Raw genomic sequence first — 26,824 nt, 5'->3', positions numbered from 1 at the left:
GAATATGAGACTTTGTATGAAAAAAATAAAATAAAATAAAATCATCATTTTCCACTAACTTGTGACAAAAAATAAAAATTTCTAGGAACTCGCCATGCCCCTCACGGAATACCTTGGGGTGTCTTCTTTCCAAAATGGGGTCACTTGTGGGGTAGTTATACTGCCCTGGCATTCTAGGGGCCCAAATGTGTGGTAAGGAGTTTGAAATCAAATTCTGTAAAAAATGACCTGTGAAATCCGAAAGGTGCTCTTTGGAATATGGGCCCCTTTGCCCACCTAGGCTGCAAAAAAGTGTCACACATCTGGTATCTCCGTACTCAGGAGAAGTTGGGGAATGTGTTTTGGGGTGTCATTTTACATATACCCATGCTGGGTGAGAGAAATATCTTGGCAAAAGACAACTTTTCCCATTTTTTTATACAAAGTTGGCATTTGACCAAGATATTTATCTCACCCAGCATGGGTATATGTAAAAAGACACCCCAAAACACATTCCTCAACTTCTCCTGAATACAGAGATACCAGATGTGTGACATTTTTTTGCAGCCTAGGTGGGCAAAGGGGCCCATATTCCAAAGAGCACCTTTCGGATTTCACTGGTCATTTTTTACAGAATTTGATTTCAAACTCCTTACCACACATTTGGGCCCCTAGAATGCCAGGACAGTATAACTACCCCACAAGGGACCCCATTTTGGAAAGTAGAGACCCCAAGATATTTTGTGATGGGCATAGTGAGTTCATAGAAGTTTTTATTTTTTGTCACAAGTTAGTGGAATATGAGACTTTGTAAGAAAAAAAAAATGATAAAAATCATCATTTTCCGCTAACTTGTGACAAAAAATAAAAAGTTCTATGAACTCACTATGCCCATCAGCGAATACCTTAGGGTGTGTACTTTCCGAAATGGGGTCATTTGTGGGGTGTTTGTACTGTCTGGGCATTGTAGAACCTCAGGAAACATGACAGGTGCTCAGAAAGTCAGAGCTGCTTCAAAAAGCGGAAATTCACATTTTTGTACCATAGTTTGTAAACGCTATAACTTTTACCCAAACCATTTTTTTTTTACCCAAACATTTTTTTTTTATCAAAGACATGTAGAACAATAAATTTAGAGCAAAATTTATATATGGATGTTGTTTTTTTTGCAAAATTTTACAACTGAAAGTGAAAAATGTCATTTTTTTGCAAAAAAATCGTTAAATTTCCATTAATAACAAAAAAAGTAAAAATGTCAGCAGCAATGAAATACCACCAAATGAAAGCTCTATTAGTGAGAAGAAAAGGAGGTAAAATTCATTTGGGTGGTAAGTTGCATGACCGAGCAATAAACGGTGAAAGTAGTGTAGGTCAGAAGTGTAAAAAGTGGCCTGGTCTTTCAGGGTGTTTAAGCACTGGGGGCTGAGGTGGTTAAAATAGCCAAATCGCCAGGACCGGAAGGCATACACCCCCCGTATCCTAAGGGAATTAAGTAATGTCATAGCCAGACCCTTATTTCTGTTATTTGCTGACTCTATACTGACACGGAGTGTCCCACAGGATTGGCGCATAGCAAATGTGGTGCCAATATTCATAAAGGGTCCAAAAACAGAGCCTGGAAACTATAGGCCGGTAAGTTTAACATCTGTTGTAGGTAAACTGTTTGAAGGTTTTCTGAGAGATGCTATCTTAGAGCATCTCAATGGAAATAAGCAAATAACGCCATATCAGCATGGCTTCATGAGGGATCGGTCATGCCAAACTAATTGAATCAGTTTCTATGAGGAGGTAAGTTCTAGACTTGACAGCGGCGAATCAATGGATGTCGTATATCTGGACTTCTCCAAAGCATTTGACACTGTACCACATAAAAGGTTAGTATATAAAATGAGGATGCTTGGACTGGAAGAAAATGTCTGTATGTGGGTAAGTAACTGGCTCAATGATGGAAAACAGAGGGTGGTTATTAACGGTACACACTCAGATTGGATCACTGTCACTAGTGGAGTACCTCAGGGGTCAGTATTGGGCCCTATTCTCTTCAATATATTTATTAATGATCTTGTAGAAGGCTTGCATAGTAAAATATCAATTTTTGCAGATGACACTAAACTGTGTAAAGTAATTTACACTGAAGAGGACAGTATACTACTACAGAGGGATCTGGATAGATTGGAGGCTTGGGCAGATAAGTGGCAGATGAGGTTTAACACTGACAAATGTAAGGTTATGCACATGGGAAAGAATAATACAAGTCACCTGTACATACTAAATGGTAAAACTTGGAATAGAAATTGGAGATTATCCAGCTCACCCGTATTCATCCTGTGAATCTGTGAGCGGAACAGACCAGACATCATATGTTATGTAGAAAAAGAAGGCTCCAGCACTCGTAGTAAAAGTTTTCCGGTCCCGGTCTTTATTCCACCAAACTTGTAATGTACAAACACAGTGGCACTCCTCCCCACTCCTCCCCAGATTTACGCGTTTCGAACACTTCTGTTCTTACTCATAATCTAATGTAGAACCAAAAAAGAAAGCCTCACTATTATGCTGTAGGGTAGGGCAAACGGAAAAACAACCGTATAAACCTAAAAAGTGTTGCTGAACAAACAACCATAGAATGCCCAATTTATTCAAAAATATATACTTTATTTTGTAATTAACAGATCATGATTACATAGATATAAAAGATAACACAAAAATTTTGAAAAAGTCATCAAAAAACCCGGATGCCGTAGTCCAGCGGCCGGTGTCTCGAGAGACATGATGATTCTTTTTTCTGTATCTCTTTTACATTGTTTTTATACATATATTTGTTCGTTTTTTATTATATGATTATGGATCTATGCGACCGAGTATTCATCACATCGCAGTAGCATGGAGAAATAAATAAGGGCTATATCTGTGCGACTGCATTTCTCTAAACCATGTTCCCACCATGCGATTTATCATGAATCCACATGGTAATGGTATCGTATTGGAGCAGGAAACTGAATGGAGATATACCTGCACAGGATAGCCCCTAGAATTATATTCTCATAATGCGATCTGTTATGGCATAGCATCTGCGAATTATATTATCACATGATGCAATCATGAGAGTTTTCATATGCGGATATAAATTACATGTTCTCACTTTTGATTAACATGTTTATTTCATCCTATATATTTTTATCTTTATTTTGTTTTACCATCTCTGTCATGGTGCTAACTCTCTCGCACAGAGCCATATGAATTATTTTAATTTAATTCAACTTATTTCACTTATCACGGGTGTACTTTGTACTGTGTTTGAACAGGTGTCTGACATGTTGTTAATGATGAGGTCTGGGCTCCCCTCCCCCCTTTTTCTTGGGCGGATGAGAGCACAGTCTATATAAACTCATGGAGGAACAGACACATTAGATTATGAGTAAGAACAGAAGTGTTCGAAACGCGTAAATCTGGGGGGAGTGGGGAGGAGTGCCACTGTGTTTGTACATTACAAGTTTGGTGGAATAAAGACCGGGACCGGAAAACTTTTACTACGAGTGCTGGAGCCTTCTTTTTCTACATAACATATGATGTCTGGACTGGCTTGGGTCTGTTCCGCTCACAGATTCACAGGATGAATACGGGTGAGCTGGATAATCTCCAATTTCTATTCCAAGTAACCAAGCTTCCGTGCTTACCTTTCCTGTTTGTGAATCCTTGTTATGTCTCGAGGATCTTCAGAGGGAGGGTTCTGAGTCTCCGAGAACAGCATACAAGCATGATTTTAATACAACTAATAAAAAAATGTTATCCCATAAAATTTCGCAAACCTGGTATGGATATATTCTAAGAAGTTATAGAAAAGGAAGATGTCTTCCAATTTTATATGAGGATGATACACTACGTGAAATCCTAAAAGACGGATGCCAGATGGTGTCCAGAAGACCAAATACTCTGGGCACTACGCTGTCACCATCCATGTATATTTCAGCACAAAAACAAACACCACCAACATGGCTGAAATATACAGGTTTTGCTGAATGTGGGAGTCATCCCTGTAAAACCTGTAATGTATCGTGCATGGCTAAAGACTTTCATGATTCAACACATTCAGAAATTTCTCCCATTAGAAGCTACATTAAAGGGCTTCTGGTTATTTATAATCCCTATACTGCGATTTATGCATACATACTGTAATTAATCATTTTGGTTCAGCAGATTATGTTAAAAACGTACTTTTAAAATATGCAAATTACCTTGCTACCAGCAAGTAGGGCAGCCTCTTGCTGGTAGCAGCCGCATCCTCCTATCCTAAAGACGCCCCCTCCGCATGTTGATTGACAGGGCCAGCGGACGGGATCTCTCTCTGCTGGCCCTGTTTGCATTCAAAATCTGGTGCCTGCGCTGTACCTGTCTTCAGTCAGCGCAGGCGCACTGAGAGGCGGACGCTCGCTCGGCCGCTCCATCCTCAATGCGCCTGCGCTGATGATGTCACATCTACACCCATCGCAGGCGCATTGAGAAGGGGGAAGCTCACTCTTCTTCATGCTCATCTACAGCCTGATCCAGAACTCTTCGCAGAGCACGCTCCAGAAAAAACGCATATGGGATGAGGTCGATGATGTTGCCTTGGGTTTGACTGACCAGGTTTGTCACCTCCGCAAAAGGACGCATGAGCCTACAGCCATTGTGCATGAGCGTTCAGTAACGCGGCCCAAAAATACCCAGCTCCGCAGAGGCTGTCCTCTTTTTTTTTTTTCATTAAAAAAAATCTGTGCTTACCAGTTTAATCTCTGTTTTGTCCCCTATCAGGGGCCGATGTATGGAATAGTAGGAACCGGGAGATGGAAAAAGATGCTTGGTCGGTCCTCTTACTTCCAATTTAGGGCACTGCGCATGCGCCGTGCAATGTACTGTGCCACCCTATTTGAGTGTTGTGTTAAGTAGTACTATTCTTATCAGTTTAATACCTGTTACGTCCCCTATCAGGGGACGTGTATGGAATAGATTTTAGACAACCGCAAAGAGTTGTCAATAGTTGACACACTCATGACATAAATTTTATTCCTCTATGCGTCAATCTTGGTGTAGTGATGACTGTGCTCGTGCGCACGTTTGGGAGATTGCAGGCGATGGCGGTTTTTCAAAGCCTATGGTCGTGCTGAGGTAGTTCAGTGACAGTTAAGTGACCCAGAAAACAATGATTCTGCAGTGTGGGCCCATTGTTGGCCTAGTAGGCTTTAATGATCACCTTAGATGATCACAAAGAAAAAAAAAAAAAAATTCTATGCAAAATTATCCAGCCGATCGCTTTTGGTCTGTTCACAATGAAGCAACGACCTTATCATCTGGGGTGTGCCAACATTGCCATTGCCAACACACTCATAGAGGTGATCGCTTCATTGTGATACGCAAGCCCCTTCACCACAACAAGGTAACGATCACGAAGGGGAATTGACACATGTATGTGCCTTTTTTTTTGTTTTGTTTTTGCAGCCACAGTGCAGCACCAGAGACCCGAAAAATTTGGCATGTACACATGCCTGAAAAAGTAGGCATTGTTGCAAATTGATGTTTTCCAGGCAGAAAGTGCACTAAAACATTGCGGCTTGAACCCTAGTTGGTGGCGGAGAAGTCACGCAAGTCATCCGGCATGCAGAGATTAAATACAGCAGCGTGGGGACCATTTTTAGCCCAAGGCATCTCATCAGGCCTTTTTTAGTGAAATGCATCCCCCACTGTCAGTCCCTTCGGGATCCATGCCTCATTCAACTTAATAAAGGTGAGGTAATCTAGACATTTTTGACCTAGGCGACTTCTCTTCTCTGCTGCGCTGAAGGTCCTTTCTGACAGGACACTTGAAGCGGGGCAGGCCAGAAGTTCTATCGCAAATTGGGATAGCTCAGGCCACAGGTCAAGCCTGCACACCCAGTAGTCAGGGGGTTCATCGCTCCTTAGTGTCGATATCTGCAGTTAAGGCGAGGTAGTCTGCTACCTGTCGGTCGAGTTGTTCTCTGAGGGTGGACCCCGAAGGGCTGTGGCAATGCGTAGGACTTAAAAAGCTCTGCATGTCCTCCATCAACAACACGTCTGTAAAGCGTCCTGTCCTTGCCGGCATGGTCGTGGTAGGAGGGGGATTACTTTCACCTCTTCCCCCGTTAGATTCCCGTTGTGCTGTGACATCACCCTTATACGCTGTGTAAAGCATACTTTTTAACTTGTTTTGGAACTGCTGCATCCTTTCCGACTTCCGGTAATTCGGTAACATTTCAGCCACTTTCTGCTTATACCGGGGGTGTAGTAGCGTGGCCACCCAGTACAGGTCGTTATCCTTCAGCCTTTTTATACGAGGGTCCCTCAACAGGCATGACAGCATGAAAGACCCCATTTGCACAAGGTTAGATGCCGAGCTACTCATGTCCCGTTCCTCGTCCTCACTGATCTAATTGAAGGTCTGTTCTTCCCCCCAGCCACGTACATCACCACGTGTACCAGATAGGTGACAACGAGCACCCTGGGATGCCTGCTGTGGTTGGTCTTCCTCCTCCTCAAAGCCACATTCCTCCTCTGACTCCTCTTCCTAAGACTCCTCTTCCAGCGTTGCCGCAGGTCCAGCAAGCGATGCTGATAAGGCTTATTCTGGTGGTGATGGTGACCACAACTTTTCCTCTTCACGCTCATCTACGGCCTGATCCAGCACTCTTCGCAGGGCACGCTCCAGGAAGAAAACAAATGGGATGATATCGCTGCCTTTGGTGCGACTGACTAGGTTTGTCACCTACTCAAAAGGACTCAAAAGGACGCATGAGCCTACAGGCATTGCGCATAAGCGTCCAGTAACGTGGCAAAAAAATACCCAGCTCTGCAGAGGCTGTCCTAGCACCCCGGTCATACAAATACTCGTTGACGGCTTTTTCTTGTTGGAGCAGGCGGTCGAACATTAGAGTCATATATAGAGATATAGTAGACTGAGTGTGCTGGTGCAGCTGTCATGTGTATTAGATGTAGCAGAGCTGGGTGTGCTGGGGAAGCTATCATATATATAGAGATATAGCAGGGCTGAGTGTGCTGGGACAGCTGTCATATAGAGATATAGCAGTGCTGGGTGTGTTAGGGCAGTCATGTGTATAGATGTACACTTAGCCAGCTATAACAGTAGAAGTTTTATATTTTTTCAGTCAGTGGCAATGCAGCTCTTATGGCTGTGTGGGTAAGTGCTTTGCCTCTAATACGGAAGATCGTGGGTTCGAATCCCAGCAGAAACTTTTCTGAAATACAGGCTAAATTAGAATACACAAGCACTGACTCCATATATGGACCTACAGGGTGGGACACAGGAAGAGGCTGCATCGCATCGCTGATATGGAGGTAAGTATAAGTTTATTTTTATTTTTATTAATACCCGACTGTTACTGCCATTGGGGGAGCGGGAGGCACTTGATACTGGCACATGGGGGGAGGGGGGTTGGCACCTGATACTGGCACATGGTGGGGGGGAGGGGGGTTGGCACCTGGAACTGGCACATGGGGGGGTTGGCACTATGATACTGGCACATGGGGAGGCACCTGATACTGGCACATGGGGTTGGCACTATGATACTGGCACATGGGGGGAAGGAGAGAGGCACTTGATACTGGCACATGGGGGGGGGGGGGGATAGAGGCACTTGATACTGGCACTTTTGGGGGGAGATGGCACTATGATACTGGGACATGGGGGGGGAGAGAGGCACTTGATACTGGCACTTTTTGGGGGGAAGATGGCACTATGATACTGGGACATGGGGGGGGAGAGGCTCTTGATACTGGCTCTTTTTTTTTGTTGGGGGGGGGGGGGGGTGGCACTATGATACTGGGACATGGGGGGGGAGAGAGGCACTTGATACTGGCACATGGGTGGGTTTGGCACTATGATACTGGCACATGGGGGGGAGAGGCACTTAATACTGGCACTTTTTTTGGGGAGGGGGGGGGAGATGGCACTATGATACTGGGACATGGGTGGGAGAGGGAGGCACTTGATACTGGCACATGGGGGGGTTTGGCACTATGATACTGGCACATGGGGGTGGGAAGGAGAGAGGCACTTTATACTGGCACATTGGGGGGGAGATGGCACTATGATACTGGGACATGGGGGGGGGGAGAGAGGCACTTGATACTGGCACTTTTTGGGGGGAAGATGGCACTATGATACTGGGACATGACGGGGAGAGGCTCTTGATACTGGCACTTTTTTTTGGGGGGGGGGGGGGGGGAGATGGCACTATGATACTGGGACATGGGGGGGAGGAGAGAGGCACTTGATACTGGCACATGGGTGGGTTTGGCACTATGATACTGGCACATAGGGGGGAGAGGCACTTGATACTGGCACTTTTTGGGGAGGGAGATGGCACTATGATACTGGGACATGGGTGGGAGAGAGAGGCACTTGATACTGGCACATGGGGGGGGGAAGGAGAGAGGCACTTGATACTGGCACATTGGGGGGGAGATGGCACTATGATACTGGGACATGTGGAGGGGAGGAGAGAGGCACTTGATACTGGCACATGGGGGGGGCGACATCTATGGGGACACTTACTGGCACATTATTGGGGGGCATTATGGGGGACACTAGGCCGGCAGCCTATCAGAGGCCGGACACTGAGGGCATCTACTGGGGCACTATATATGGGGCATTTTATACTGGTACATTATGGGGGGCACTAGCAGGAAGGGGGGAGAGGAGCACTATGGGGGAATTTACTGGGGGCACTATATAGGGGTATTTTATACTGGGACATTATGGGGCACTATGGGGACATTAGCTCAACTGGGGGCATTACAAGGGGGTATTTTTTACACTGTCACATTATAAGGAGAATTATTTCTACTGGGGGGGGGGGGGGGTGGAATTATGGTGGGCTTTATTACTCCCCTATGGTATGACCCCCTAGTAGCAGCACCAGCCTCTCCCTGCTCTGCTATCCCTCTGCCCCTTCTCCAAATCCTTATTATGAAATCTTTCTCATTAGGATAAAACACATCAGCTCCGCCGAGCCCCCGGCCAAATTGTGGAAGTGGTGTCCGAGATCCCCAAGGGCCAAGTAATTGTAAGTTTTCATGTGGAATATGTTTATGTTATACACATATAGCCTACACTGTGCCACACAATATACAGTATACCGCTACACTGTGCCACACAATATACAGTATACTGCTACACTGTGTCACACAATATACAGTATACCGCTACACTGTGCCACACAATATACAGTATACCGCTACACTGTGCCACACAATATACAGTATACCGCTACACTGTGCCACACAATATACAGTATACCTCTACACTGTGCCACACAATATACAATATACCTCTACACTGTGCCACACAATATACAGTATACCGCTACACTGTGTAGTCTGTTCTATAAGCACCATTGTTTTGTGGCGGCGGACAGAAAATAATCTGGAAGTGCCCCTCCCGAGACCAGGCTCTGACTGCTGGGGGGGGGGGGGTCTGCTGAGCTAACGGATGCCCCCTATGGCAGTAGCACCACCATAGCCCCCATATATGGCTAAAAAATTATTGCTTCGGGAAGGGGTGTCTATGGGGGGGGGAGGGGGTGACAGCATTTTCTACCGCACCGGGTGACACCAGCCCTAGCAACGCCACTGACGCCAGCCATCCATGCGGGGACCAGAAGTGCGGTGGGACCAATGCAGTCCAGAACCAAGCAGCAGGGTGCAGGAAGTCTGATTCACTTCATAGGTCGCATTGGGGGGGGGGGGGTGGAAAAGGAACATTTCTGAACAATCCCTTTAAGGCTGGGTTTACGCAGGACATTTTTGCTGCATTTTTAACCTGTTGGAAAAAACGCATCAGAAAAACGCATGCCAACTGACAAGATATAAGCATTATCACCATCGACACAGAAATGTGTGGTTTTATTGATTTTCACAATGCAACAAAACCACGGGAAAAAACCGTAGCCAGTCCTGGAACTGTCCCTCATGTCACCTCTCTGTCTGTGCGGACCGGCTGGAAGTATACTGAGGAGGAGCCATAGTGACTGACACGGTGTCCTCCTCCTCACATAGAGCGGGACCCTCTTACATCATGGTGGGGGGAGCAGGTCGTGCCTATTAGCTGGCGGCCAGCTCCTCCCCTCCATTCTCGGCTCGTCTGCATCCTGACAGGGATAGTGGCCGTCCTCATGATGGAGACCTGATCACACATAGCTTCCTGCCCGCCGGGCGTCACATTTGGGACAGTCAGGGGCCGCCGCCTGCCTGGTGAGTGCTGGCAGTCATGTCCTCTGTAACGGCTGTCTCGTCCTCTCTCACTGCTGTCTCTGCCGGTCCTCTCATGGCTGTCATGTCCTCTCTCATGGCTGTCTCTGCCGGTCCTCTCACGGCTGTCATGTCCTCTCTCACGGCTGTCTCGTCCTCTCTCACTGCTGTCTCTGCTCATGGCTGCGTCTTGTTTACTGTGACCACGCAGTTGCCATGCGGCCTCTGTTGTCTGGGTGGTCACCAGCTATCACTGGTGGGTTACCAAGGCGATGCCAGGCTCCTGCCCTGTCAGATGAGAGGTGCACTTCTGTAATCTTCCCTCATATTGTATGAGAAGGGTGGGCAGCTGGCAGTGCCAGGTCTGTGCAGTGTGTATAGGATCACCAATCGGAGTAAGCAGGTGGTAAGGGTATGTTCACATTACACACGTTTTTCCCCGTGCAGTTTATTACAGTACCAGCAAAGTGAAGGAGATTTTCCAGACCTCTTGTACACGTAGGCTCGCTCCGTGTAGTCCGATCTCAATAAATAGCGCAGATGTACGTGCGTTTTTCCGATGGTTTCCGGCAGGTTTCTTACATATAACATTAGGCTCACTGTTCATTTTTTTTTTTTTTTTTGTGCTGTAAAAACCTGATGTGGAATCTGCTTCAAAATGCGGATTTTGATCCTGGGAACTTTGGATTTGAATTTGCAGCAAGAAGGAGCACGCCGTGTTTTTTTAAAAACCTGTGGGCGGTAAAAAAAATTCCATATAAATTACCATGCGCTTTTCTCCGTGACAGCATTGAGCGGTGGATTACATGCATTGTCTGCGCGGATTTTAGGTGCAGAATCTGTCAGGAAAACCCAGTGTGAACTCAGCCTTAGGGCTCATGCCCACGAACGTAAGGGCTCCGTGCTGCGGACAGCATATGGCGGTTCCGCAATACATGGGTCACTTGAATGGGCCCGCAAATCCGGAGATTTCGCAAAAAAAAACAAAACGGAACAGACACGGAAAGAAAATACGGCCGTGTGCATGAGGCATTAGGCTGCTTTCACACAGTCCGTGTTTGGTCAGTGATTTCCATCAGTGATAGGCTACATGCACACGACCGTATATGTTTTGCGGTCCACAAATTGCAGATCCACAAAAAAAAAATGGATGACATCCTTATGCCATCTGTTTTTTTTTTGTTTTTTGCGGATCCATTGTAACAATGCCTAAAACGGACAAGAATAGGACATGTTCTATTTTTTTTTTTTTTGCGGGGCTACGGAACGGACATACTGATGCAAACACATTGAAATGAATGGGTCCGCATCCTATCCGCAAAAAAAACGGAACGGACACTGAAACAAACAACGTTCGTGTGCATGTAGCCATAGAGCATCAAAACCAGGTGTGGGCCAAAACCACGGAACAGGTGCAGATCTTTAGCTGCATTTAGGGCTCTTTCACACTTGCGTTGTTCTGTTCCGGCATAGAGTTCCGTCGTCGGGGCTCTATGCCGGAAGAATCCTGATCAGGATTATCCCCATGCATTCTGAATGGAGAGAAATCCGTTCAGGATGTCTTCAGTCCCGGACCGGAACGTTTTTTGGCCGGAGAAAATACCGCAGCATGCTGCGCTTTTTGCTCCGGTCAAAAATCCTGAACACTTGCCGCAAGGCCGGATCCGGAATTAATGCCCATTGGAAGGCATTAATCCGGATCCGGCCTTAAAGAGGACCTTTCACCTATTATTACACTGTGAACTAACTATACATACATGGAGAGCGGCGCCCGGGGATCTCACTGCACTTACTGTTATCCCCGGGCGCCGCTCCGTTCTCCCGCTATGCCCTCCGGTATCTCCGCTCACTAAGTTATGGTAGGCGGAGATTCCAGTCACTAAGTTATGGTAGGCGGAGTCTGCCCTTGTTCTGCTCTAGCGCTGGCCAATCGCAGCGCAGCGCTCACAGCCTGGGAGGTTATTTTCTGCAATTACGTACCTACTCGCGCGGGTTTGCCGCAGTGCACCGGGACGCATCTGGACCTAATCCGGACACGCTCGTGTGAAAGAGGCCTAAGGAGCTAAACTATCAGTGTTGCGTGAAGTTTTTCTTCCAGCGCTGGCCCACACCTCTAACTCCTACCAATGTCTATCTGTACATGTGCCAACCCTGCTTAGTCTCCATTGTGCCCCACACACAGTACATAGCTATGCCAGATCTGGGATAGCTGGGAGGTATGCATACACAGTCTATATAGACACTACACTCACATAATCACATATACAATATACACCATACAGTATATAAATGACCCCAGGCTACACTTACAGTAGATTTACCTACACCATATACATTTTATACCAGGGCTTGACAAATTTCCTTGGAATCTAGGAGCCAGCTAAAAAAGTTAGGAGCCAGGCGGAGCCGCATCATAAAGCCCCTAGTAGGTGCCCCCATAGTGCCCCCCCCCCCACTTCTCCATAGAGCCCCCCCAATAATGCTGTATACCATGTTACATATACTGCCGCTCCATCCCCGGACCCTATTGACTATAATGGGGACGGGGGTGCAGCTCCGGCGCAGCATGGCAGTTCGCGGTGAGAGGCCGCCGGACTAAAAAGTTGGACATGCAGGACTTTTAGTCCGGCGGCCTTTAACCATGCACTGCCGTGCTGCGCCAGAGCTCTGCCTCCATTATAGTCAATGGGGACAGAGCTGCGGTCCGGCGAAACATCGGAAGGACGGATCCGACAGGGTGAACAGCCTGCCGGATCCATCCTGCCGCAAGTGTGAAAGTACCCTTAGTTCTATAGCTACTGAATGAGACAGAAGAAGGGATGCCTTTAACATATAGATCTCCTTGAGAAGCCAATTTGATCCTAAAGGGTTAATTCAAACTGTAATCTAAACTGTGTCCTGTCACTTCTCTAATCTCTCTGCTCCTGTCCCTAATCTTATCACTACTGCAAAAGCATCAGCGACAGCCTCAGTGTAAGGGCTCTTTCACATCTGCGTTGTTGTGTTCCGGCATAGAGTTCCGTCATCGGGGCTCTATGCCGGAAGAATCCTGATCAGGATTATCCTAATGCATTCTGAATGGAGAGAAATCCGTTCAGGATGCATCAGGATGTCTTCAGTTCCGGAACGGAACGTTTTTTGGCCGGAGAAAATACCGCAGCATGCTGCGCTTTTTGCTCCGGCCAAAAATCCGGAACACTTGCCGCAAGGCCGGATCCGGAATTAATGCCCATTGAAAGGCATTGATCCGGATCCGGCCTTAAGCTAAACGTCGTTTCGGCGCATTGCCGCATCCGACATTTAGCTTTTTCAGAGTGGTTACCATGGCTGCCGGGACGCTAAAGTCCTGGCAGCCATGGTAAAGTGTAGCGGGGAGCGGGGGAGCAGTGTACTTACCGTCCGTGCGGCTCCCCGGGCGCTCCAGAGTGACGTCAGGGCGCCCCAAGCGCATGGATCATGTGATCACATGGATCACGTCATCCATGCGCATGGGGCGCTCTGACGTCATTCTGGAGCGCCCCGGGAGCCGCACGGACTGTAAGTATACTGCTCCCCCGCTCCCCACTACTACTATGGCAACCAGGACTTTAATAGCGTCCTGGGTGCCATAGTAACACTGAACGCATTTGGAAGACGGTTCCGTCTTCAAATGCTTTCAGTACACTTGCGTTTTTCCGGATCCGGAGTGTAATTCCGGCAAGTGGAGTACACGCCGGATCCGGACAACGCAAGTGTGAAAGAGGCCTAACCTGTTCTAGAGTCTGACTGACTGTTCTTTTAACTCAAAGAATCGAATGAGTCACTAACTGATCGGATCTTTAGATTCTTTTAACCTGTGACTCATTCGATTCTTTCTTACTTAGACTCCCTCCTGTACTTGTGTCAGTGACTCGGGCTCAGAGCTGCTAGTGCTTGCCTTGCCTCAGCTCTGATTGGTTGGTGGTCGGGGAAGGGAGGGGCTGGCAGAAGCAGCTTCCACTCTAGGATCAGATTACACTCCTCGAGCCCCTCCCCTCCCTGCTGCCAGCGTCTCTGCTATTGTGTGCTGTGACTGAGCTGTTTCACACGGTGCTGCCTCCGGACAGAACGGCAGCTCCGCACCCATCGCCCGGGCACCTTTGAAAACGGGCTGACAAATACCCAAGCGCCAGGACTAAATTCCTGGTCGCCATGGCGACCTGGCGCCTGGGATTTGTCGAGCCCTGTTTTATACACATTTGTACCTAGCAATAAAGACATATTTGCATACATATTATATTCTGTGCTATCCAGTAGATGCCCCCATAGTGTCCACATGTGCCAACATGTGCCAGCAATGTCCCCAGTAGATGCACCCATAGTGTCCACATGTGCCAAGATGTGCCAGCAATGCCCCCAGTAGATGCTCCCATAGTGTCCCCCATATGCCAGCAAAGCCCCCAGTAGATACCCCCATGTGTTAGCCATGCAGCCAGTAGATGCCCCCATAGTGTCCCCATGTGCCAGCAATGCCCCCATAGTGTCCACATGTGCCAGCAATGTCCCCAGTAGATGCCCCCATAGTGTCCCCTTTGTGCCAGCCATGCCCACAGTAGATGCTCCCATAGTGTCCCCCATATGCCAGCAATGCCAGATACACCCATGTGTTAGCCATGCAGCCAGTAGATACCCCCATAGTGTTGCAAAAACACTTACCTCCACCCTGTCAGGGCCTGTGTCCCGCGCTGTACGGCTCAGGCGGCGCGCGGCCTCTGATAGGCTGCTGGCCTTATGCCAGCAGCCTATCAGAGGAACAGGGAAGGGAGACGCCTCTCCCTTGCCCTGCTGCAGTGTTCATCTGCATCGCCATCCTGAGGACGGTGATACAGATGAATGTAGGGAGATGAGCGCTTCCACAATGCAAGCGCTCATCTCCCGCCGCACCGCATCGGGATTCAGCCGGTTCTCCGATCCGGCTGTAATTTTAACAACCGGATCTGTAGAACCGGAGCGAACCGGCTGAATCCCATGCCTGAGTGGAGGTGAAGCCCTACAGTTATGTGCAACGATCTCCTTCATAGTATGAGAGATGCTATTGCCATCCCCCATCCTCATAAAGCGGCACTCATTTATCAGGTGATCGGCGGCAACTTTAGATGGGCAGATTGGCGGGAACGGGCGTTTGCAGAAATGTTTCTCCCCGATAATCTGCCTGAGTATTGGGCCGTAAATCTTATTTCTGTGGAGGCTCCACTCGTGGCTTTCACCGGCCCCACACTGACCTCAGCCCTTGTTCACATTTCCATATCCGTGAAGGATCAGTGTTTGCTCAGTGTGTCTGTTTTTTGCCCTCTGTGTCATCCATGCTCCACAGACACTGCTCAGCTGAAAATGAAGTTCTATCCCAGGGATCAGCAACTCCAGCTGCTATGAAACTACAACTCCCAGCATGCACACGTACTTGGCTGTTCTTGTAACTCCTATAGAAGTGAAAGGAGGATTCTGAGAGTGCCGGAGGTTGCTGATTCCCGTTCTAGATCATCTCCTAACAAGTAGTCAGTGAAAAACAGGCCTAACAAGCATCCCTATTGTCAGTGTTTTTTCACGGATCCTTAGACTTCAAAGGACCGTTTAGCCAGCATCACGGACCAAAGTAGTTCATGTCTCCTGGATTTTTCCATTGACCCATGGTAAGTAGAAAACCACTGATGTGTGAACAAACACCTAAAAATCTATGGGTATGTGTGCTGGAAAATCCAGATAGCACACGTCCATAGAAAACAGAAATATGAACGAGGCATTCGAACAGGGATCAGTAACCTCCGACACTCCAGCTGTTCAGAAACTACAACTCCCAGAATCCTCATCTCACTTTTATGGGAGTTACAAGAACAGCCAAGTAAATGTTCATGCTGGGAGTTGTAGTTTCACAGCAGCTGGAGGTTGCTGATCCCCGCCTTAGGCCTCGTTCACATTTCTGTTTCTCCCCTTTTTCTGCAGACCGCACACGTACCTATTGATTTTAATGTGTCTATTCACACATCAGTGGAGACATGCACTGCTTTGGTCTGTGAAACGGACAAAAAGCGGCCATTCTAGTCTATGGGTCCGCGAAAAAACACAGAGGCATCCGTGTTTGGTCCACTGATAAGAGATGCTCTGGAAATGAATTTTCAGCTGAACAGCATCCATGGAATACGGATGACACATGGAAGGCAAAAAACGGACACAGGGACATCTTCACAGATGGAACATGGACTGATTTATTTATTTTTTTTCACAGACGACTAATGGCCACAGAAATGTTAACGGCGTCTTAGGGTCCATTCACACGTCCGTAAGTGTTCTGTGGATCCGCAAAAGACGGACACTGGCAATGTGCATTTTGCAATTTGTGGACCGCACATCGCAGGCACTGCCTAATCTTGTCCGCAATTGCGCACAAGAATAGGACATGTTCTATTTTTTTGCGGAAACGGAAGCACGGATGCGGAAGTGCGGATCCGCAAATGCGGATGCAGAAGCACATTCAGGCCCCATTGAAAAAGAATAGGTCTGCACCCGTTCCTCAAAATTGCGGACCCATTTAGCGGACGTGTGAATGGACCCTTAGAGCGTGTTCACATGCAGATTTGTGTCAGAAATTTCAGCAATTCTGCCATTTATTGACCGGGGCTTGAGGATATTCAGAAACAGTCCCATTCAGATGCAGAAATATCTGCTGTGTGTGAGTGTACCCTGAAGAGGTAGACGGGCTGGGCAGCAGAGAAGTAGTCAGTGTGTTCTTGGTACCTGGTACATGGTGGGCTCCTGTGCCAGTGCTTCTGATATTAAGGGCTTTTTTCTTTTTTTACCACCTCCCCTCGCTTCGTCATTTTACTTTTCAGTTGGACGTTCCCTTTAATTCTTATTTGCGTAGTTCTGAAGTACAAACAGTGCTTACCTGTGTCTACACGTTTATCTCTGAACCCAACCCATTGCACTGGATGCCTAGTATGTAAATGGTCTGTGACACGATAGCTTCCAGATTTGTGGAGTTATTTCAGTGCACAATGAGCTTTTTCCTTGTGACTATAGAACATTTACTTCTTAAAGGGGTTTTCCAGGATTATCCTCAGGATATTATAACCTCAGGACAGGATCCTGAGGGAAGGTCATCAGTATTAAAACCCCAGAAACCCCCTTTAAATTACCAGGGTTATGTCATGATTGATGGAAAAGATCACAAAGACGGGCGCTCCGTAGTGGAAGCCACCACTAACAAAAGGGAGCAGTGTTCTATGAAATGCGCTCACCAGATGAAAGGTCACCTAAAGCCAGATGATAAGGCCGAGAATGATTCACTTCTCAAAATGATCAGTTAGTCAATACCCATAGGGGATGGTTCGTCACCTTCGCTGGGCTCCTTTATGGAGGGCTGTGATCGGTGACTACATAGTGTGAGGTAGGGGGGGGGGGGATAATTTGTGATTGGTACAATGTTATATATGTCCTGCTAGGATCTAAGAGGGATTACATTTTTAGGGAGACTCCAGAAATACCAAGGAGGGTTGGCAAATAGGCAATAGATTGTCCCAGATATAGGGACAGCCATTTTGCCCCCATTTGGTCTCATGAAAACAACTCTATAGCAACATCTTAACATTATTTAGACCTATGTATTACATATATGAATTACATGCTCCTCCTCAAACATGGTATACGGAGTATTTTTAATCTTCTGGAAAAAATGTAGTGCGACCTCTGATAGCATGGCATGCTTACTAAAGGGAATCTGTCACCGGCAACCTCCCTATTCGTAACCACATCGCCGTAGTTCACCTTCAGTTTTTTTTTTTTTTATCTCATACTTTTTCTTAATATGCGAACTATGCCCTTGGTGCAATAAGGGCTTCACCATTGCTCCTGTTGCAGCCAGGCCCTTGCTGCTTGGATTGACAGGGCCAGGGCGGGTCTGGCCACAGAAAGGAGAAGATCCAACCAGTCCATATAGCCTTTTCTCTGGTAAAACACCTGTACTGGCTACCTAGTAGCTCTTCTTTACAGTACAATGAGGTAGGCCATGCCCTGTACTGCCCTCTGTCTGTGCCAGGATGAGCTCCTCCTTTAGAGGTCAGGTGAGGGTGGCACCATTTTATTTACTTTCCAGAACCCTGAAGAAGCTCCTGTTCTCATCATAGAAAGTTTCTCTTAAATCATCATTTTCTCTAATGACGTTTTGTGGCTTTGGAACCAATTCCATAGAGTTATGGACTCGAGTTACAATGGTTGTCCCAGAACCAACTAATATTGTAACTTTAGGACCACTGTATCAGGTAATTGCCACACGTACGCTGAGTAAGGGCTCATACACACAACCGTTGTGTTTTTTTGCGCTCCATAAAACACGGATACCAGCCGTGTGCGTTCTACATTTTGTGGAATGGAAAGTCCTTCCCTCTGTAGAACTGTCCTATCCTTGTCTGTAAAACAGACAGGAATAGGACATGTTCTATTTTTTTTGCAGGGGCCCGGAACGGACATATGGTGCGGACAGCACAGGGTTCGGGTGCTGTCTGCATCTTTTGCGTCCCCATTTAAGTGAATGGGTCCACATCCGACCCACAAAAAAATGCGGATTGGATGCAGACCAAAACTACTTTCGTGTGCATGAGCCCTAAAGCCCTAAGAAGTGATCCTGGAGAATGGCTTTAACAGGATTTTCCGGACGTAAACATTGATGACATCTCCTCATGATAGGACATCAGTGTCAGATCGGTGGGGGTCCAACACCAGCAGCCCTCTTCGAATAACCGCTGTGCTTGGCATTGCAGTTCAGTCCCGATCAAGCTGCCGAAAGGGCATGTGACTAATGGACGTGACGGCACAGGCTGAGGAATAGGCAGGGCGTATCGCCCCCTTCCAACAACTGATCGGTGGGTTTGTTGGGAGTTGGACCTCCACCGATCAGATACGGATGATCTATCCTGAGCATAGGACACCTTAATGGTGGCCAAAACCCATCTGCTGCAGGAGGAAAAGTCACTATTGTCCTTACTCCCTCCTTCCTTCTCCAGCTGGGTATCAAAATGGACTTTGAAGTCTTGTGTGAATTTATGCATGCACCCGTGGGTGTCTAGAATGTAGGTTTTAGTGTAAGCTGTACTCACCATGGATGGCTTTCTGTCTCTTCTTTTTTTATGGGTATGTCTTTAGGGTGCATTGTAACCACAATGTTTTATTGAGGTTGATGTCATTTTTACAGACTTTATCGATCTCATCTGGTTCCTGGAGATGGAGGAACAGTGCAATGAAATTAAGACAACAGGCCAAGACAAAGACCCTGCATCTGAAGGTCGGCCATGTACAAACTCCAATGCTGCAGAACAGCAGAATAAGGTAGCTATGGGCCATCACCGTTCTCGGTAGTCCAGGAGGATTGGTGTTGGTTGTGGAAGAGGAGTAGATATATTCATAGACTTGCGATACCCTCAGTCTGCATTGTACTGGTTGTGCATCTTCAGTTCTGCTCATTTCAAATTCATATATACAAAAAAATTGAATTCACCACAATTAAATGGACCTGAAATTGTGGTCAGTGTATTGATGGTCACAACTTCTTTTTTATTTGTCTTATTTCATAACTTATTATTTTAATTTCATAAAACTCATAAAACTATATATTTTACATATTTTATATATTAACACATCACAATACTTCTTCTATTTTTGGAAAGTGGGGGAATGGTGATGAATTACAAAGGTAATTATATGGCAACAGTATTTTCACATTTTAGAATAATTATGTGTATGTCGTGGTGGCAAACGGGTTAATGTCATGAGCATAAAGGGGTTGTATGGAGCGGGCTCACATGCTGAGCTTGCTTCATACGAGCCCGGTGCTGGCAGTATAATACAGAAGACACAGATCGGCAGTGAGCGGGATTAGAGATGACTGTGAACCCAGTCATTTAACCCCTCAGGCGTCATCTGTGGCCTTCAACAGAGGGAGGGGCCCCCCCTGCCTTCCGTTCTGTGCAAAATTGCAAGGCTCCAATTGGTTGCTATGACAGGCCTGTCATAGCAAGCTGCCTGTGAAGCTGGGCTCAAGGTACGGCTTGACAGGAAGCCTTTCAGAATCTCACACAGGACACATATAAGTAGTAATAATGCCTACTTTTATGCCCCTACTTATTTATCATCCCCATTTAGGCCCCAGTCCCACCCAGTAGTAATTTGCAATTTAGGCCCGCCCTCCCAGTAGTGCCTTCTTTACATATAATGCCCCCAGTAGTGTCCTCTTTATATATAATGTCCCCGTAGTGTCCTCTTTTTATGTATAATGTCCCCGGTAGTGCCCTCTTTACATATAATGTCCCCGGTAATGCCCTCTTTATATATAATGACCCCCAGTAGTGCCCTCTTCACGTATAATGACCCCCAGTAGTGCCCTCTTCACGTATAATGACCCCCAGTAGTGCCCTCTTCACGTATAATGACCCCCAGTAGTGCCCTCTTCACGTATAATGACCCCCAGTAGTGCCCTCTTCACGTATAATGACCCCCAGTAGTGCCCTCTTCACGTATAATGACCCCCAGTAGTGCCCTCTTCACGTATAATGACCCCCAGTAGTGCCCTCTTCACGTATAATGACCCCCAGTAGTGCCCTCTTCATGTATAATGACCCCCAGTAGTGCCTTGTTTCTGAGAATGTAATGAAGGGGAGGGGCATATTCATTATCACAAAGTCTAATAACGCATGAGCTGTGCAACGTGATGGAAAAGCTTAAATGTATATTAGAAGTGCCAGGAATACAAAGTTGTATCCCTGGTTCTATAGCTCCCTCTGCCTCCTTTATAATAAAATGGTCCTTTTATTCCAGTCTGCAGTCAGTGTGCAGCACTGCCCTAGGAAGTACCTCTAGCTGCCATAGGAGTGGTCACTGGATGTATTCCTAGGCAGTAATGGAAACACTGGACTTTCTCTGAAAACACAGGGTTTACTGCAAAAAGCTTGAAGGGGCTGATTATACTGACCAGAACTAATATAATAAGCTGTAGTTGTACTGGACCTGGTGACTATAGTGTGCCTTTAATGTAAACATTATTCAATGCACCACATTAGTCATGCACCCATGATACTACCTGGCATCCTCTGGGCAGTACTGTCTATGGTCATCCTTCACCAGCACCCTGACTGCCACCTGCTTGGCCTGGCTCTCATGGCACTTCACTGCCTGCTGCTTGGCTATCAGTGACTCACCCCACACCTAACACTCAGGGTCAGGGACTGATAGCCAAGCAGGTGGCAGTCAGGGTGCTTGTGAAGGATGAATTGACCATACAGTACTGCCCAGAGGATGCCATATCTGCTGTCCATATAATACCAGGCAGGATTGCCCCTTCATTCTTCATATACAGCCTGGTCACCTCACACCTAACACTCAGGGAGTACTGTGACACTGACTGGTCTGTGACCCTGACTGTCACTCACTGTGTTAGTGTCGCTCTCGCTCATTCATTCAGGCTGCCTGTGGTTGTGGAGTCCTGAAGTGGCCGGCACACTGCGGGCGGCTCTTCTTCTTGCTCCGGCTCCCCAATGTCTTTCCCGCCCGGAAGGTGGGCGGAGCTTCGTACTGCCGTGCGCGCCCGGCCCTGGTGATTCATCAGATACCTCTCCTCACTCTGCGGCACTGCGCAGTGCAGCAGCTGCAGAGCAGAGGCAGAACTCAGTTCAGTGGCGTAGCGTGGGTTGCCAGCACCCGGGACTCGCCCCTTTTTACAGATAATGTAGTAAATGTCACCTGCAGTCCTATGTAACACCAAAGATAACTCAGTGATAACTCTCTGAGTACAGATAATGTAGTAGATGGGTGTGAGGCCCCAGAATTCAGAACACGCACAGTGTGACCTGAAGTCTGGGGCCAGGATGCGGCAGGGTGGGCCAAATTCTCTATCCCCCCCCTCCCTTAACCCTACCGTAAAACAGATATGTGGATGGACATAAAATACATTGCTATGAAATATACAGTAGAATACAGCACCACATACCTTATCCATCCAGTGACATCTCCTGTGATGTAGACTTTTCTCAGCATCTTCATTCGGAGATAAGACCGCCATGACACCTTCTTTCAGCTGCGTTTCTGCAGAGTTTCACAGAAAGCATTTTTTAGATTCCTCACTTTACTATCATCCTCCCCTCCTTGTACCTCAACACTGTTATCCTGCTGCCCCCCAATACTGTGGTAGAGCCAGACAGATAGGAGGACCAGAGTTGAGGCACACTCCTATATACTAATATTACAGAGGGGCCATTATATATTATAATAATACACAGGGGGCTATTATATATTGTAATAATACACAGGGGGCTATTATATATTGTAATAATACACAGGGGGCTATTATATATTATAATAATACAGAGGGGGCTATTATATAGTATAATAATACACAGGGGGCTATTATATAGTATAATAATACAGAGGGGGCTATTATATAGTATAATAATACACAGGGGGCTATTATATAGTATAATAATACAGAGGGGGCTATTATATAGTATAATAATACAGAGGGGGCTATTATATAATATAATAATACAGAGGGGTCATTATATATTATAATAATACAGAGGGGGCTATTTTATATAGTATAATAATACAGAGGGGGCCATTATATAGTATAATAATACAGAGGGGCCATTATATATTATAATAATACAGAGGGGCCATTATATAGTATAATAATACAGAGGGGCCATTATATAGTATAATAATACAGAGGGGCCATTATATAGTATAATAATACAGAGGGGGCTATTATATAGTATAATAATACAGAGGGGCCATTATATAGTATAATAATACAGAGGGGCCATTATATAGTATAATAATACAGAGGGGGCTATTATATAATATAATAATACAGAGGGGTCATTATATATTATAATAATACAGAGGGGGCTATTATATAGTATAATAATACAGAGGGGCCATTATATATTATAATAATACAGAGGGGGCTATTATATAGTATAATAATACAGAGGGGCCATTATATAGTATAATAATACAGAGGGGGCTATTATATAGTATAATAATACAGAGGGGGCTATTATATAGTATAATAATACAGAGGGGGCTATTATATAGTATAATAATACACAGGGAGCTATTATATAGTATAATAATACAGAGGGGGCTATTATATAGTATAATAATACAGAGGGGGCTATTATATAATATAATAATACAGAGGGGTCATTATATATTATAATAATACAGAGGGGGCTATTTTATATAGTATAATAATACAGAGAGGGGTTTAAATATAGTATAATAATACAGAGGGGCCATTATATAGTATAATAATACAGAGGGGCCATTATATAGTATAATAATACAGAGGGGCCATTATATAGTATAATAATACAGAGGGGGCTATTATATAGTATAATAATACAGAGGGGGCTATTATATAGTATAATAATACAGAGGGGCCATTATATAGTATAATAATACAGAGGGGGCCATTATATAGTATAATAATACAGAGGGGGCTATTATATAGTATAATAATACAGAGGGGGCTATTATATAGTATAATAATACAGAGGGGGCTATTATATAGTATAATAATACAGAGGGGGCTATTATATATTCTAATCCGTGTGGAGGGGGCACAGAGGAGGCAAAACCACTGTGTAGGGATGAGCGAATTTCATGTTATAAAATTTGTTTGTGCTTCGTTTGGTGGTAAAAGCAGAATTGCGTTATGGATTCCGTTACCACGGACCATAACGCAATTCTATAACGTAGAATGCATAACGGAATGCCTTTAGAGCCTTCCGTCACTTGCGGACGCCCATGGCTATGGTGACCGGGTATTGTGGATGTGCTAGCGGTCATCTAGCAACCCATGTCCTCAGCTCTATACACAAAATCCCAGTGACAGGTTCCCTTTAAATTCTCTGTGGAACATAGGACAGGCAGGTTACAGGGAAATGCAGATGCCCTGTCCTGGGTACACTGTCTGGTGTGTGTTCACCCCCTCAGGGTTGAACAAAGGGGGGAGGTATGTAGGAGGGCGCAAGGGGCCGTCATTGATGGAAGGTACGTGTCACCGAGGTTCCTGGCCTCGGTGAGATAAGAACCGGTAATTTTGTGTGTCAGCGGCAGCTAGTGCTCGCTGACACTGTTGTACTTAGTATGGCTGTAAAGCCGATCCGGGCCGGTTCTTATTGGGAGCAGCCAAAGAGCAGGGTGGGTGCCTGTTCCCCACTTCCAGGCCAGGTTTTGGGCTGGGGTTTAAAAACCCAGCCAGGAGCTCAGCTGGGTGTGGAATGTTCCTCCAAGTGAGAGTGGAGCTGTGAAAGCTCTGTGTTTTTGGGAGCTGCATGAGAGCCGCCTGCTGGGAGTCAGGTGCCCTAAAGCCTGCTGTGGTCTGCCAGGTGATTTATGTTATTTTTGGGAGCTCTTGCTGTGTGAACGAACACCAGGACTCTGTAAAGCATTGTCTTTTCTTTTCTGCCTTTTCTGTGTGAATAAACACTGGACTTTTGTTTTTTCAACCGTGGTCTTGCCTCTGTATTGCCTACCAGAGCAAATCCCTACAATACATATAGACACACACCGTAATACAGTAACAACACTATAAAACCTGACTACACTAACCCAATCTACAATTGCACCCCACAAACTATCTAAACATCAACAATTATATACACACGTAAACGTACCACCCACCCACCTGGCTCTGTATAGAGCTGAGGACATGGGCTGCTAGATGGCCGCTAGCACATCTGCAATACCCAGTCCCCATAGCTCTGTGTGCTTTTATTGTGTGAAAAAAACGATTTGATGCATATGCAAATTAACCTGAGATGAGTCCTGTCCCTGAGATGAGTCAGGTTCAGGACTCATCTCAGGTTAATTTGCATATGTATGACATAAAAGCACACAGAGCTATGGGGACTGGATTTTGCGGATGTGCTAGCGGCCATCTAGCAACCCATGTCCTCAGCTCTATACACAAAATCCTCATATATATAATCTCATTATATGGAACATTAAAGATGTATTCTGGTTTTAATTAATTGATTTCTTTACACAATAAGATGTTGCACAATTTCCTATTTAAAATTTTGCTGGCAGATCTTTATTATATCTGTGGATTTGCCTTTCCCTATAGAATAAAAATGGTTTAGTCCATTTTATTCCTGTAAAATGCATCCGTAGGAGAGCTAGATAGTTCACATGACTGACGCCATGTTTAGTCTTATCCTGTTACTTTCAAAAGTATCATGTGACCTGGCTGTCAATTAACTGCCCAGGTATCTAACAGGTGAATGGTGGTGTATTGAAGAGCAGAACATGTACAGTATATACATGTGCAGCAGCACCGCATGTCTGTCAGTGAAGAAGCAGATCTGTGTGTGCTGTTTTTAAAAAAAAAAATTATTCTAAACTTTAACAACATGACAACATCACTTAGATACAGGCAGCCATTTTACAAATCGGTACAGGCAGGCACAAAATGATGTAGTTACTTTAATAACCACAATAAAATAATGATTCCACCACTACTCCTTGTTATTTATCACATGGATGTGTCCTGTGTGTTGACCCCATGTAACCCTGCTTACTGAATGTCAGGGTGTAAAGGGTGTCACACAACTGATGCCACGTGATATGACAACTCTCAGTTGAGAGGTGGCTAATTTTGCATAGTGATGACGTTGTTTCTGTTTTTCCCCCCTAGGGGGAGCTGCTAGATGCACCAAAGACAGCTGATGGAACCCTCCCTAATGAAGAAAGTGCATTATTAAACAGCGACAATCATCTGCAGAAGGGACATAAAGCCTCGGCATGTCTAAAGATAAAGATGCTTTGTGCTTGTCCGCCACAGGGGCTTCTTTCTGTTACAATTACTAATGGTACATAAGTATCTTCATTGACAGTTATCAATATATTGTAAAATTTTCAATTTTTGTGACAGATGATGAAAAACTGTATTTCCGTTTTCTCTTTGCAGTTATCATGATATTTTTAATCTGGGCAGTCGTATGGTCGATCACAGGTCCCCAGTGTTTGCCTGGGGGAAATTTGTTTGGGATCTTCGCTCTGCTTCTCTGTGCTTTCATTGGTGGCAAACTTGTTGGACTGATTAGGATACGCAGTCTACCCCCACTACCTCCATTACTAGGTATAGTATGCAAACGATGACCATTTCTGCTTCTGAAATACCATTTTCATTTTTTGCCCATTTTTGAGGATTCTCCTTACATAAACTTATGCATTAAGGGATTGCCAAAATAAAAACTGGGGCAGCAGCAGTAAATTTTATAAAATGTCAAAAAAGTCATCCTTTTCTCCTCTGCTGCTTCCATCCTCCTGGCTGCAGCAGAATTGTTCTGTGCATACTAGGTCACCGTACAGCCAATCGCTGGCCATTGCAGTATATGTGATGTGACTCAGAGGCCAGTGATTGGCTGCAGTGGAGAAGTGGTGTATATGGGACGTCTCCATTGGAGCCTGGAAAACAAACGTCAGCAGGAAAGACCCTAGTGTGAAGCAGGGGAGAAAATGGAGTATGACTTTATTTTATCACATTTACTGCTGCTGCCCCAGTTTGTGTTCATCTTGG

The 26,824-nt window shown here is 45.8% G+C and overlaps 1 protein-coding gene across 3 annotated transcripts in view; it reads left to right on the top strand.

The window, feature by feature from the left end:
* The first annotated feature begins 3,443 nt into the window (after positions 1-3,443).
* LOC120989860 (sodium/hydrogen exchanger 9B2-like) overlaps positions 3,444-26,824 on the top strand; it is a 48,066-nt gene continuing 24,685 nt past the window's right edge. Inside the window, exons 1-5 of one of the 3 annotated variants that reach the window (XM_040418225.1) lie at positions 10,144-10,177; positions 10,215-10,239; positions 19,439-19,572; positions 25,940-26,114; positions 26,213-26,383. In XM_040418225.1, the coding sequence (XP_040274159.1) occupies positions 19,468-19,572; positions 25,940-26,114; positions 26,213-26,383 (451 nt within the window). In that variant the 5' untranslated portion in view covers positions 10,144-10,177; positions 10,215-10,239; positions 19,439-19,467. Of the gene's footprint in view, positions 3,600-10,143; positions 10,240-19,438; positions 19,573-25,939; positions 26,115-26,212; positions 26,384-26,824 lie in introns of those variants that run through there. The other 2 variants (XM_040418224.1, XM_040418226.1) reach the window with 2 other exon arrangements.

This window comes from Bufo bufo, chromosome 2 (genome assembly GCF_905171765.1).
Source record: "Bufo bufo chromosome 2, aBufBuf1.1, whole genome shotgun sequence".
Taxonomy (NCBI): domain Eukaryota; kingdom Metazoa; phylum Chordata; class Amphibia; order Anura; family Bufonidae; genus Bufo; species Bufo bufo.
This window is presented reverse-complemented; position numbering and strand designations above follow the sequence as displayed.